This window comes from Grampus griseus (genome assembly GCF_964374135.1).
Source record: "Grampus griseus genome assembly, chromosome: 20".
Classification (NCBI taxonomy): Eukaryota; Metazoa; Chordata; class Mammalia; order Artiodactyla; family Delphinidae; genus Grampus; species Grampus griseus.
The window spans coordinates 27,647,134-27,662,757 of NC_139014.1; the positions used below are offsets into that span (position 1 = coordinate 27,647,134).

At 33.2% G+C, this 15,624-nt stretch overlaps 1 protein-coding gene across 5 annotated transcripts in view; it reads left to right on the top strand.

Moving 5' to 3' along the window:
• BCAS3 (BCAS3 microtubule associated cell migration factor) overlaps positions 1-15,624 on the top strand; it is a 572,645-nt gene that overhangs the window by 185,448 nt on the left and 371,573 nt on the right. For all 5 annotated transcript variants that reach the window (XM_082679094.1, XM_082679096.1, XM_082679097.1 and 2 more), the window contains exon 14: positions 6,552-6,685. In XM_082679094.1, the coding sequence (XP_082535220.1) occupies positions 6,552-6,685 (134 nt within the window). The remainder of the gene's footprint in view (positions 1-6,551; positions 6,686-15,624) is intronic.

A 15,624-nucleotide genomic window follows, 5' to 3' on the forward strand; every position in this document is an offset into this window, starting at 1 on the left:
ATGAAATGCTCAAGTAGGCAATATTAATTCATAATGACAGAAAGCCAATCAGTGGTAGCCTGGGGCCAGGCAATGGGGAGGGGATGGACTGCAAGTGGACACAAGGGAATTTTTTCACATGTTCTCTATCTTGATTATGGTAGTAGCTGCAGAGGTATACATACTTGTCATAGTCATCAGACTGTACACTTTAAATGAGTGTGTTTTATATAAATTACACATTAATAAAGGTTAATACAGTTTAAAAAGTATTCTGGCTTGTGACAAGAAATATATCCAGCCACTTGGAACAATAAGGATATACATAGACATTTACCACTTTTCCTCTATGTCTGTTGGATGAATAAACTGTTGAAAGTAATGAATACTAGAATATTTACCTATTGGATATGGCCAAAGATGTCTTTAGAAGCTTAACAATTTCATGATGCAAAATGAAAGGAAGAAAATAATTGTTTAAATGAAGATGTTAGGACATTTAAAGATTACAAACTTTAATAATTTTTAAGTTTCCATCTGTATAAATATTGAAGGGGAAGTATTAAATTCACAAGAGTTAATACCAAAACATACAATTATTTTATGAGTGATAATAATCTGAATTCCTGTAAAGATTTCTATATGACCCAGCATATGTCTCTTTTTGGAGAGAGTGTGAATAGCTGGTAATTTGTCTTCCAGTTCATATGTGTGTATTTCATAAAGAACCGTACAATTAGGTAGGTGTTATAAATAGTATATAGCAAAAAAGGCTTCCCTACTCATGTTTCCAAGATTTTATAGCATATGCCCAGTCAAGGTTTGCTACTCTTTAATTTTGCCTTTTGGGTTAACCAGCTGACGCCCAGTTGAAAAGACTTATGTTCTTATGAGGCCGCAAAAGCCTTAATGTTCAGTCTCCAGCTACCTCAGATTTTGGAGAACACCATGTACCATCAGCAGCTTTAGTCCCCACCCTCTAATGCTAACGCTCATCTATCAAACTTAAGGCTGAGAGTGAAGGAGAGGAAGCTTCCAGATAAACATACAGCAGCGCCTAAACAGCTAATCACTCTAGGCTTCCGCTTCCAGGCCCTATAATTAGAAGTCCTTCTTTTCCTTGTATTCCCAGATGACGCAAATGCTTTTTGTGGCTTGGCACCTCATCTGGGGCGTGGGTTTAGTTTATGGCCAGGCTAGAGTCTGGTTTAGTCTTCTGATGCTGCATAAATAGTTCTCAAGCCACAGTCTACTCTGTACAAGTCTTTCCTTTTATGTATATCTGCTTTTTAACTTGTTTTCTAGAAAAAAGGAGCTTGTCATTTCTCCCAGCAGATGTGCAAAAGAGGAAATTATAAATTAAAAGAAAGCATGTTATTGGTATAGTACTATACTTCTCTCTACTTTTTAAAAATTAAAAAAAAATTGTTTTAAAGTTTTGTCAAAAAAGTGAGCTCATTGTTGGATTATAGAAGCCACATTTGCATGGAGAAGTGGAAAAAGAAAACTTTTGAGACAGGATACACAGACAATAATAAGGATAAATTTTCAAAGGACTAATTCTCTAAAAATTTCAGTTTGTTTTGCAATTAGAAACCAAACAGATATTGATGTCAATTTGAAAAACTAGGAGTACGTTGAAAAGTTTCCATCTGTGATTATTTTTCATATGCAAAACAATAATAGTTTTGATTTGCTTAATAAGGACTACTATTTGAATGCTAATTATGAGTAAAATATTGATATGCTAATAAAAGAAACCAAGTGAAGTTTATGTTCAGTAGATGAGTAATATATAAATATAAGTTCATCACATTTGCTGTTAGAATGTTTCCACTGAATTGTTTGTCATATGCAGAAAATAATTTTGTGGGAATGTGGAATTGGAACATAGAAGTAGAATTGTGATAATACAAACTTACCATAACTAAGCAAAAAGTAGGAGTCAAATACTGTCCACAAGAAAGAACATGTCCCATCTTAGAAATTTATTGTTTGAATAACAACAACAATATGGAAAGAATATTAAGTATGTCAGTGACCTCATGATGATAGCTAGGCATAGAGTGGGTGGCAGTGTTATATAAAATGTTAGAGATTTGAAGTAGATCTCAATAAATGACACTTTCATCATCTCAAATGTATTCTCTTGGAAATAGCCAAGACACTGTCATCTAATATTGCTATGTTTTAATCTAATGTAATGACTAGAGCTATACCTTATATTAGCCAATAAATAGCAAACTCAAATATACTTCATCTTCCCATATAAATGCCTATTTTATCTTTCCACAGGTGCTTAATATTCTTTCATAATCTTTTCTTTCAGCAAAGAAAAGTTTTAGGAATTAAAAAATATGATTCTGCTTCTGTTTCCCACAGAAAACAAATAAAAATTCTGGACAAAATATTAACAAACACACACAAATTTAAATATGTGTATTATAATCTCTGGAACAACTAGTAAAAACCAATAGACAAATTAAAATTGGATATGAAAAACAGTGAAATTATCCAAAAATGGGAAGGAAGCAAGAGCAGATAAATAAACAAAAATCAAAAACAAGGGTACAACTTAAAATATATAACCAACAAGGACCTATATATTGCACAGGGAACTCTGCTAGATATTCAGTAATAACTTAAATGGGAAAATAACTTGAAAAAGAATAGATACATGTATAGGTATAACTGAATGACTTTGCTGTACACCTGAAACTAACACAACATTGTGAATCAACAGTACTCCAATATAAAATAAAAATTTTAAAAAAAGGAAAAAAACCCAAGGGTATAATCAGAAAAAAGGGTACAATAAAAAAATAACAAAATGATAGATGTAAATTCAACCCTACCCATAAGTCACACTAAATGTGAATGATGTACAAACAGCAATTAAAAGTCTGAGATTGTAATAAAAAACCCCAGAACTAGATCCCGATGATTGTCCAAAACACAGTCATTTTATAATATATTGATTGTGAAAGCAAAATAATAAAAAAGTGTATACCATGCATATACCAATCAAAGCAAAACAGAAGTGGTGATACCAATATCAGAAAAAGTTTACTTCGGAACAAGGGAAATATTAGGGTTAAAATGGGACATTATGATAAAAGAGGTAATTCACCAAGAACTCATAATAATCCTAAGTGTGTATGGACTTAAAAAAAAGTAGGTCTGGGGCTTCCCTGGTGGCACAGTGGTTAAGAATCTGCCTGCCAATGCAGGGGACACAAGTTTGAGCCCTGGTCCGGGAAGATCCCACGTGCCGCGGAGCAACTAAGCCTGTGCGCCACAACTACTGAGCCTGTGCTCTAGAGCCCACGAACCACAACTACTGAGCCCACGTGCCACAACTACTGAAGCCTGCATGCCTAGAGCCTAGTGCTCCACAACAAGAGAAGCCACCACGATGAGAAGCCCACGCACCACAACCACGAGTAGCCCCCGCTCACTGCAACTAGAGAAAGCCTGCGCTCAGCAACAAAGACCCAACACAGCCATAAATAAATAAATAAGTAAATTTATATTAAAAAAAAAAAGGTCTGGTATTTAGGGAGCTTATATAACTGGGAAAAAAGCATATTTATGATTATGCTTGGAGATGTTGACTTCTACGCAGTAATAGAACACGAAAGCAGGCAATCAATAAGTAAGGATGTTGAAGATCCAAATAACACTGTCAATTAAATTAAATTGACACTGATAAGACACACCAGGTGTTCAAGTGTACATTGAACAGTTACCAAGATATATCATTCTGAGACATAAAACTAATTTCTTGTCGTAATGGAATTAAACTAGAAATCAATATATGAATGATACCTGGAAGATACCCAAACATTTGGAAACTAAAAAACATATCTTCCTGACACAGTAATCTAAGCTTCAACCTTAAGAAACTTGAAAAAAGAAAGAGGAAATATAACTAAAGCAAGTAAAATGAAGGATATAGTAGTAGAAGCTCTTTATAGCAAAAGGAGGAAGATAAGAGAAATCAGTGAAATGGAAAAGAGAAAACCAATGACACCAAAATGGTTTCCTTGAAAAGATCTAGCTAGACTGTCAAGAAAAGAAGAGAAAGGACACAAATTTTCGGTTATCGTGAATGAAAAAGTGTGCTAAAGACCTTACAGACGGTATCCTTGAGTTATAGAGAGTAATTCCTCCAAGAAGAAAAATTACATTTTACATTTTAAATTAACAAAATTTAAATTAAAGAGAAATTAAATTATTATAAATATCTAAAAATCTTCACACACACACACAAAGGCCCAAATAGTTTTACTGGCAAATTCCACTGGAAATTTATTTAAGTATTTCTTCTAGAAAATAAAAGGAACATTCTGCAACAAGACCAGCTTTACCCTGATACCAGAAATAGACGAACACATTATTAGAAAAGAAAACTACAAATCAATATCCCTCAGGAACACAGTCACGAAAATCTTCAACAAAATTTTAGCTAATTCAATGCAGCAGCATATAATAAAGGATTTTGACCAAGTGGAGTTTATCCCAGGAATGCAAGATTGTTCCACATTTGATAACTTTTCATTATTAAAAGTTACCATATTAATTGACCAAAGAAGAAAAACCAGGTAATCATCTCATAGGTGCAGAAAAGCACTAGAAAAATTTGACATCTGTTCATTATTTAAAACTCTCGACAAATTACAAGTAGAAAGGAATGTCCTTAAGTTGATACAGGGCATTTACAAAAAATCTACAGCTGGCATCATACTTAAAGATTGAATACTTTCTCCTAAAATATGAAACAAGGCATGAATATTGCTTCTCACTATTCCTGTTTACCTCAGCAAATGTAGTAAGTCAAGAAAAAGAAAAAAAAGGAGTACGGTTTGGAAAGGAAAAAAATCAAACTATGTCTATTCACATACTATATGTTTGGAAAGAAAATTCCATGTAATCTACATAAAAACTTCTAGAATTGGCAGACTATATAGGTATGCACACATGTATATATAAATGTCAATTATATCTCTATATACTGACAAGGAAAAATTGATAATTGAAATAGAGTACCATTTATAGTAGCTCTAAGAAAATATATTTGTAATCAATGTGCTGAACAAGAAAAAAAAAAGTCAGAGAACACACATATCAAGAAAATGAGGTGCTGGGGCTTCCCTGGTGGTGCAGTGGTTAAGAATTCGCCTGCCAATGCAGGGGACATGGGTTCGAGTCCTGGTCTGGGAAGATCCCACATGCCATGGAGCAATGAAGCCCGTGCACCACAACTACTGAGCCTGCGTTCTAGAGCCTGCGAGCCACAACTACTGAACCCACATGCCACAACTACTGAAGCTTACATGCCTAGAGCCCGTGCTCTGTAACAAGAGAAGCCACTGCAATGAGAAGCCTGCATACCTCAACGAAGAGTGGCTCCTGCTTGCCACAACTAGAGAAAGCCCATGCACAGCAACAAAGACCCAACACAGCCAAAAATAAATAAAATAAATTTTTTAAAAATTAGAGAAATATGAGGTGTTCATATATCAGAAAAATCAATATTGTTAAGATGTCCATTATCGCCATTGTAGATATCAAAAAGCTGAATCGGTGTTTGGAAAGGCAAAGGAATTGGAATAGCTAAAACAATCTGGAAAAAGGTCAGAAAACGAGGACTTGCTTTACTTGATTTCAAAGTTTCCCTCAAAGTTACCGTAAATTAAGAAAGTGTGGTATTAATGAAAGTATAAACATAGAAATCAATGCAACAGAGTAGAACTTCCGGAAAAAGAACTACACAAATATAGCCAGTTGATCTTTGGCATGTTGACAGTGGATTTAGAGTAGATTAAACATTTAATGGATAAAGAATAGTCTCTTCAAGTAATCCTGCTGAAACAATTGGACATTATTTGCAAAAAATTTAATTTGTCTTATACCTCACACTTTATACAAAAATTAACGCAAAATGGATGATAGACCTAAAGGTTAAATACAAAACTGAGAAATTGGACAGGAAAACAAAATTTTTGTGACCTTGTGTTGGGCACAGAATTCTTAGCTATGACATCTCATCAAAATTTGCTTTGTGAAAGACACTTGGGAATTTAGGTAAATATTATGCTAGAGTAGAAACAAGTTTTAAACTGGTGAATTGAGTAGGATATTACTAGTTGTAGTAGTAGATAAATTGGAACTTATAATTCAGGTTTTGAGAAATGGAAAAAGTGGAAGTGGGTTTAATTCCATGGAGGAAAGTCTTTTGCATTCTTTGTTATCAGATTTGCTATCTGAAAATGCTTGTGAACTCTGTAAATTCAGGCATTTAAACTTTTCTCTACCCGTTATATGAGAACATCACAAAACCTGGATATGTAGTATGTCACTATGCTTGTATACTGATGTGGTGCTAGGTTTTGTATTCCCGTAGGAAAAAGACCCTGCATTTTAATTTTTTTATTTTGGGAAGTTTCTTATATATTTAGTCATTTTTTTCCCTTTGGCAATATTTTAAATCATGATTAATGCTTTGTGAAAATATTTCATCCACATACATAATGGTTTATATTTTTACCCTTTTTTGGTGTGTCCTTTAGGAATGCTTCTAGTCACGACAGATACCCTTGGCCATGACTTCCATGTCTTCCAAATTTTGACTCATCCTTGGTCCTCATCACAAAGTGCTGTCCATCATCTGTATACTCTTCACAGGGGAGAAACTGAAGCCAAAGTAAGTTTTATATTTTTCAGAAGATGTTTTCTTTGTGTAATATGACATCTAATCCAGCTGGTTATTTGTATCATATAGGAGCTTAACGTTAATGTTAGTGAGTTCATATTGTTCTTTGGACTGGGTCAAATAATTAAGAGTTTTTATCCTATTTTGATCCAGTAAATATATAAGCAGTAGGTAAACAATTCAATGAATGTTGATAAGACAGAAGTTCCATTTATCCTTCTCCCCCTACCATAATACCATTTCTAGCCTCAGAGGAAACGCTGTCATCCATATGATAGCCATCTCTCCAGACCTTCTCCTAGGCATTTTGATTCTATACATGCATACATACACACACACATACATGTAAATACATACATATTCACATATACCAGAAAATAATCGAGTTTTATAATGTATATAACTTATATGCATAATATTCAGTGGTATGCTGGAGCCAGCTCACAGTTGCTAGTGAGGATCAGTTATGCACATCTAGCCCCAGTTCTGGATGTAGTGACATTATATTGGTAGATTGAAATCATCCACGTTAGGAGTGGTTACACAATGGAAATCAGCAACACTAAAAATCAGGGCTGTTTTTTCTTTAGGGAGCCAGTTTTTAACATTTACTAGCACATCACTGCTCACATATGCATGCGCGTGCATGCGCACGCACACGCATACACACACATCCATATATATAATTTAATGAGCATTTGAATTAAGCACCATGCCGAGTGTATTACATGTATTTAATACTCTTAGTATCACTTGGTAGATACTGAGATGTTTTTTAATAGCCTTAAATCCCAAATACTCTTTCACAGAGCCTGTGGGTATGCATATACCAGTACACTTCTGTATATAGTTTATTCTGAAAGATAGCTCATTGACCCAGCAACATTTATTGACTAGTCCATTCTTTCCCAGTAGTCTAAAATGTTGTTTTTCGTGACTTTGCATTAAATTTTCTATAATAGAATGAAACATCTTTAATATATATAAACCCATGATTTATAATGATACTTAAAAACAAGGTATTGGACATTACTGTATGTTGCTTGTTTGCAAACTCATTATTCTAAAAATTGATAATTGAAGAGAAAGTACCCTGCCTTTCTTGTATCAGTTTAATAAGATGACCAAGTAGTTGATGAGGGAAGGTTTTTCCTTATTGAAGCATTTCAGAGTAAAAGATGTTGGAAATTAGACTTATTTTGTTCGTCATTTTATAATATATACATTATGGTATGCACCTGAAACTAATGTCACTGTCAGTTGTACCTCAGTTTTTAAAAAACGTAGAAATACAAGAATCACTGTGTTGCTATTTCTAATGAAACAATGTACCTAGGCAACAAACATCTCTGTGGTTTTGGCTAATGAGTCTTAATGTTAGCAATGTGGATCAGTCCTACCTATATCATGTGCTTCCCAATATGATGTAATTAGGATGTATACGACATCATCTATGAAATTAAACCTGAATTTAATTCAGCCACTAGATACAATGAGCACTTCTTAAAAAAAAATTATTTATTTATTTATACAGCAGGTTCTTATTAGTTATCTATTTGATACATATTAGTGTATATATGTCAATCCCAATCTCCCAATTCATCCCACCACCACCCCATCCCACTTTCTCCCCTTGGTGTCCATACGTTCATTCTCTACATCTGTGTCTCTATTTCTGCCTTGCAAACCAGCTAATTAATTTTGTTAATTAGCACATTAAACAAAATACATAGATAGAGGGACAAGTTAAATACCATGAGAGTGCAACTAGTGAAATCTAAAATGTGGGAAGTTCATTACAAAAACCAGGCTGTGTGGCAGGGCTTAGAAGTAATTTTAGAGAATAATATCTAAGTAGAAGGTGTGGACCTTGTTTGAACCCTGTTTCGTACAAATCAAGTATGAAAATACATTTTTCATACAAATGGTGAGATTTGAACATTTGGCTTAGTAGATACCATTAAGGAATTTAATATCCTTATTTTTTTGTGATTCATACAAGAGTGTGGAATTTGCTTTAAAATAATCTACACATAAGGGAGTGTTGGTTAGATAAAAGAACAAATACAGGACAAGTAGGGATGTGGTTATATTGATTACAAGAGTCTTAAAAGACATATCAATTTACCAACTAAATTCAATATGTGAACTTTGTTTAGAGGCTGATTTAAACAAGGTATAAAAAAGACATTTTTGAGACAGAGAAAATTGACCTTGAACTGGGAGTTACATGATTTTAACCAGTTTATTTTGCTGGGTCTGTAATTGTGTTACTTTTTTTTTTAAAGCCCTAATCTGTTAGGCATATAACCTGAAGTCATGCTGAAGTAGTTATTGTTGAAACGATATGATATGATATCTCTAGTTTGCCTTTGAATATTCTGGTAAAACAAAACAAACTAAGAGATAGATTGAACACAATATGCAAAGCTGGGTGATGCTGATATTGGTGGTTCATTAAAGCAATCTCTGCACTTAGTGTATATCAGGAAATTCTTCTAGGGAATTCCCTGGCGGTCCAGTAGTTAGGACTCAGCACTTTCACCACGGGGGGATTGGGTTCGATCCCTGGTTGGGGAACTAAGATTCCATAAGTTGTGCAGCGTGGCCAAAAAACAAAAAAATTCCTCAAATAGAAAGTAAAAATAAATCAGTACCTTTTACCAACTTTATGCTGTTTTACTTACTTTAGCAGATTTATTGTTCATTTTCAAAAACTTTCCCAGCTATTCTTTGGCATTTTCTCATTGAAATGCATTTTAGAGTAACCCTATTGAGTTATATAAAGAATATTTTGAAGTTTTTTATTTGGATTGCATTGAAATTACATTTTAATACAGTTAGAATTCACATCATTAAATGTAGAATTTTTGCATCCAATGTTATTTAATGCTGAGGTATCATAAACTATAGATTGTTTTGTATTAGATTTGTAATTTGTATCTTCCTGCTTTGCTAGACTCTACTGTAAGACCCAATACTTCTTCTGTACCATTTTCTTGGATTTTATAAGTAGAACATACTTTCTGACAATTATGATAACTTTTGACTGTTTTCAATTTTATTTTTCTTGTTACATTAGGTCAGAACTCTAAAACAATGTATACCTATACAAGTGATAGTTGTAGTCTTTTCTTTGTTAATAATACCTCCTTTTTTTTACTTTCTTATTTTGCTGTACTGCTAGCTTCTGTTTTTACTCCAATACCATGATGTTTTTATTACTTTAGCTTTATAATATAGTTTGAAATCAAGAAACTTGATGCTTCCAACTTTGTTCTTCTTTGTCATGATCACTTTTGTTATTTGGGGTCTTTGGTAGTTCCTACAAATTTTAGGATTTTTTGTTCTAGTTCTGTGAAAAATGCCATTTGAATTTTGATAGAGATTGCATTGGATCTGTAGATTGCTTTGGATAGTATGGACATTTTAACAGTACTCTTCTAATTCATGAGCATGGATTATTTTTTCATTTATTTGTGTCTTCAGTTTGTTTCATCAATGTCTTATAGTTTGCAGTGTGCAGGTCTTTTACCTCATTGGTTAAATTTTCCTACGTATTTTATTCTTTTTGATGCAATTGTAAATGGGATTACTTTCTTAATTTCTCTTTCTGATAGTTTGTTATTAGTGTGAAGAACCAGAACTGATTTTGTATCCTGTAGTTTTACTGAATTTGTTTATTAGTTTTATCAGTTTTTTGGTGTAGTGTTTAGGGTTTTTGTATATATAAGATCATGTCATCTTCAAATAGAGACAGTTTTATTTCTTCCATTCCAGTTTGAATGCCTTTTATTTGTTTATTTTTTTCTTGCCTAAGCGCTCTGGCTAGTACTTCCAGTACTGTGTTTAATAAAAGAATCACAAATGGGCACCCTTGTCTTGCTCCACATCTTAAAACAAAAACTTTCAGCTTTTCACCATTGAGTATGATGTTAGGTGTGGGCTTGTCATATATGGCCTTTATTATGTTGAGGTACATTCTCTCTATACCCACGTTATTGAGTTTTTATTATGAATGGATGTTGAATTGTGTCAAATGTTTTTTCTGCATCTATTGGGATGATCATATTTCATTTTGTTAATGTGGTATGTGTCTCAGCACCTAGATGCAGACTGATAGGAAGCTGGCAGTGGTCTTTAAAGTACGCAAATGTACTTCTTTCAGGGGAAGATTGGGAGAAGGACATTTTAGTCTGCTGCCTCTATGCTGTGCCCTGGGCGGATAGCGGGTTAAGGGAAGTCAGTTAAAACTATGTAAATATCCCATTCCTCATCAAGCTTTGTATTACTTCTTTTATTTACATATATCATTTGATTGAATAGATTCTTTATTAAATGAGTTATAGTCATTCAATAATTATTTTAATACTCAAAATATCCCAGATTTGACCAGTTGGAGCCTATTAGCTTGACATCTATGTACTTTTGAGCTATCTCCATTATTCTTTGACATTGTCCTTAACTTTCTGGTACAATGAACTTGCTTACTCTTATTTAGTAACCATTTGTTTTTGTTTCTTTTGCATGGAAGTTTTTAATTAGGTGAGCATTTTAGGTAAAAATTTACTATTTCTACATGCTGCTGGGCACATGTTATTTCTTTCTAAAAAATTTTTTTTCGTTGAAGTATGGTTGATGTACAATATTATATGTTACAACACAGTGATTCACAATTTTTGAAGATTATGTTCCATTTATAGTTACTAAAAATACTGGGTATATTCTCTGTGTTGTACAATACAGGGCACATTTTATTTCTTAACTCTGGTTTTTTAATCCCTGTCCTGCCCTCCCTACTTACTGATATGCTGTACCTCAGCTACAATCTACTAGAATTATTTTAAGCACCCACACCTTTAAAAAAAATTTACACCTATTTTTGATACCTCTTTTGCATTAGAATTATTTGTCACTTAATTTACCTTTACATCCAACCGGAAATAGAGATCTTGCTTAAGCTTCTTGGTGTCTCTCATCTGTAGAACAGTGCCCCTGCACATGGACAAACGTTTGTAGGTAATCATGTTTGCTAGTGACAATGCTATTCCTGTTTAACAGGTAGGAAAACCAAATAGACATTATTAAAATTATGTTGTTCTATTTCACACCCTGTAATTTAGGAGACTGGAAATTTTAAACATCAAACATCAAGATCTAAGGAAACTCAATTAATGACCATAAAATTAATTTTTATAAACTTCTACTGAAAGTAATTTTGAAATGATATATAAAATTTAACACCGATGTTGAAATCTGTATGGCAAGTGATCTATCTGTCTTTGAGTATTTTAAAATCATGTCCTTCTGGAATCTTCCAAGGATTCTGAGGGCACTTTCATCAGGCAAGAAAAAAAATCAAATATGTGGATCTAATTATGTTGAATTAACTTGTTTTGTGATCTGTGACTTAGGATATCCTCTGCATCTGACAGTAATTTTCCTCATAAAGTACATATGCAGTTAGAAAAATATTCTTAGTTTTCATCAATGAAGTTGTATATAGTAAGACATTACAATATTTAAAAAATATACTTCTGTAAAGTCTTACTGAAGCAGACACAAGTAGTTTTTGTACTTAACATGCTAATTTTGATAAATGGTAAACTTGCTTTTGAAACCTCTGCATACGTGTTACTTTTACTTTATCAGAGCAGTTCTGCAAAATGGTATGATTAGTATGTTTAATACTCAAGGGGGAAAGTATCTAGCTATTTAATATTATTAATTGATAGTAGCTGATGATCCATGATGCAGGAAGGGGGAACCCAGATGGAGCCTAGTAGACTCCCTTTGTTGATGAGAGTCCAGGGAGACAAAGATCATCGAGTTCTCAGGACAGAGCACCAGAGAGATGAAAGCTGCAAAGAAAGAACCCCTGAGATCTGCAGAGAAATCTGCAGCCACAGGAAGGATGACATCATACTAGTAAGGAAGAAGTAAAATTATGTTTATTTAAAGATGACGTGTAGAAAATGTAATGGATACTACAAAAAAGTTAGAACTAATAAGTGATTTTAACAAGACTTCAGGGTACTACATACTAGGAAAAAATAATTGGTGATTTTAAAAAAATTAGTTAAAATTTTAAAATAGTGACTATACCATGTGCAAGACTATATTCTAAAACTATAAAACATTGCTGAGAGTAAAGACCTGAATAAATAAAAGAGTTAAACCATATTCTTGGGCTGGAATACTTAATATTATTAGAATATCATTTCTGTCCAAACTGATCTATATATTCATTGAAATCTCCATCAGAATCCCAGCAGGATTTTTAAAAAAATTTTTGGATAGATATTGACAAGCTAGTTCTCAAATTCATATGGAAGTACATAGGACTTATACTGGGCAAAATAATATTGAAAAAGAAAGACAAAGTTGGAGGGTTACCACTACCTGATAATAAGACTTATTAAAGCTAAATAACATTCAGGAACATTTCCATACATATGTACAATTGATTTTTGACAAAGGTGCAAAGTGGAGACAAGTTAGTCAACAATGGTAATAGACTGTCTGTCTGGGTATTGATGTGCCAAAAAAAAAAAAGTGTTAATCCATATCTCATCCCATATATAAAAATAAACTGAAATTGGATCACATTTAAATATAAAATCTACAATTATAAAGCTTTTAGAAGAAAACATAGGAGGAACCCTTTGGATTAGATACAAGTTGTCTGGTATGTACAACACATTTTAAGGAACTCTCAAAAAGTCAATGAGTGGAGGAACTCGATCTTCCGCACAGTGCTGTTGGGAATGTACAATGGTGCTGCCACTCTGGAAAATAGTTTGGCAGTTTATGAAAATCTTAACATAAGCTTGCCATTCCACCCAGCAACCTCAGTTACAGGCAGTCCACAACATTAAATTCACATTGTTCTGGACGATATACAAATTTACTCCACATTTCTTTCCTGTGGTAGTCATAACAAATTACCTTAAAATAACAGAACAAAACCAAATTGCCTTAAAATAACAGAAATTTATTTTTTCACAGTCCTGGAAGGCAAAGGTCCAAAATCAAGGTGCTGGTGAGGCTGCACTCCCTCTAGAATTCTAACAAAGATCTGTTCTTTGCCTTTTCCAGCTTCTGGTGACCCTCAGCATTTCTTGCCTTTTGGCTGCGTCACTCCAGTATCTGCCTCTATGGTCTCATTTCCTCCTCCTCTTCTCTTTGTCCTTTCCTCCTTCTATCTTATAAGGGTACCTGTGATTCCTTTTAATGTCAACACTGATAATCCAGGATAACTTCTCCAGATCTAGAAATCAATCACATATTTTGTCATATAATGTAATAGTCACTCTTTGGGTCTATAATGTACTGTATGTAGGTTCCAGGGATTAGGATCTGGATGTGTCTTTTTTAGAGCCACTCTTTGCCTCACTACAGTCCACCCTCTGACCCTTCAAATTCAGGATTACTTCATGTGTAAAATGTATTTACTCCATACAAACATCCCTGAAGATCTCAGCACATTACAACATCTCCTCTAACTCTAAAATTTCTTTAAAATATCATCAGCTCCAAAGTTCAGATCTCCTCATCAAAATCATACAAATCAGGTATGGTTGAGACTCTGCGTATGATCCATCCTGGAGCAAAATTCCTCTCAATCTGTGTAGAAGGAGAGGATACAGAGAGAATGAGGCAGAAAAAAAAAAAAAAAAAAGAAGAAATAAAGATGGAAAACTTTCCAAATTTATTGAAAAAAAATATTGAGTATGACAAAACACAAGTTTAACAAAAATGTCATAGTAAACTTTCTGCAAACCAAAGCAAATCTTGAAAGTAGCCAGCGGAAAATAACACATTACATACAGAGAAATAACATTTGAACAAACTGTTGACTTCTCATCAGAAACTATGGAAGTCAGAAGGCAGTGGAATAACATGTTTACAGGACTGAGAGAAAAAAGTACTGGTAATCAAAAATTCTCCATCCAGCAAAAGTATCATTTAAGAATGAAGGAGTGAGCAATAAACCTTGCACATCCACACTAGAAATCATGCACAGGGAAATGATACCAGAGCAAACTTAGATATCTTGGAAGTAATGAAGTATGTGAGAAATGATCAATTTCTTATTAGAGAGCATTTTTTCTCTCTTTCTTTTAATTCATTTAAAATATGTAGGAATGTTAAAATTTTAAATTTAATGTTAAAATAATTTTTATATGTAAGAAATTTTAACATTTTCTCAGGTTTATATTGTATACATGTAATGCATATAACTGTAGCATAATGGACCATTGGTGCTTTGTGGGAGCAAGGAACTATTACTATTTCAAGGTTCAATGTGCTACACCTAAAAAGACAAAACTTCATATAAAATGGAATTCTAAAAAATGTTCAATTAATTCAAAAGTAGGCAGAAACGGAGGAGCAGAGGCACAAGAAACAGAGGGGATAAACAGAAAACAACATTAAATGGTACATCAAAGTTGAATCATATAAATAATTATATTAAATTTTAATATATTCCAATCTAAAGAACTTCAAACTAAAGGAACAAGTTATCTATTAAAGATTTTCTTTGAATCTTTAATATGATGGTAGTAAAAGCATGTTAAAAGGTATGTCATGCAAATAATAAACATAAGAATATTAAAGATTTGACTATCAAGATTTAATATCAAGTAATATTAAAGATTTGACTATCAAGATTTAATATCAAGTAAAATAGAGGTTAAGACAAAGACTGTTACCAGAGCTATTTCATAATGTTCGAGTCAAATTATCAGGAGGATTTCAATGTCTATGCACCTAAAACTGAGTTTAATAACACTTTCTCAACATTTGATAGAACAAATAAGGAAAAAAGGGCAAATATCTGAGCAATCCTGTCAACTATGTTGTCCTAATAGATAAGTTCAGCAACTAACCCCAGCACCTGTAGTATATTTATGCTTTTAAATTAT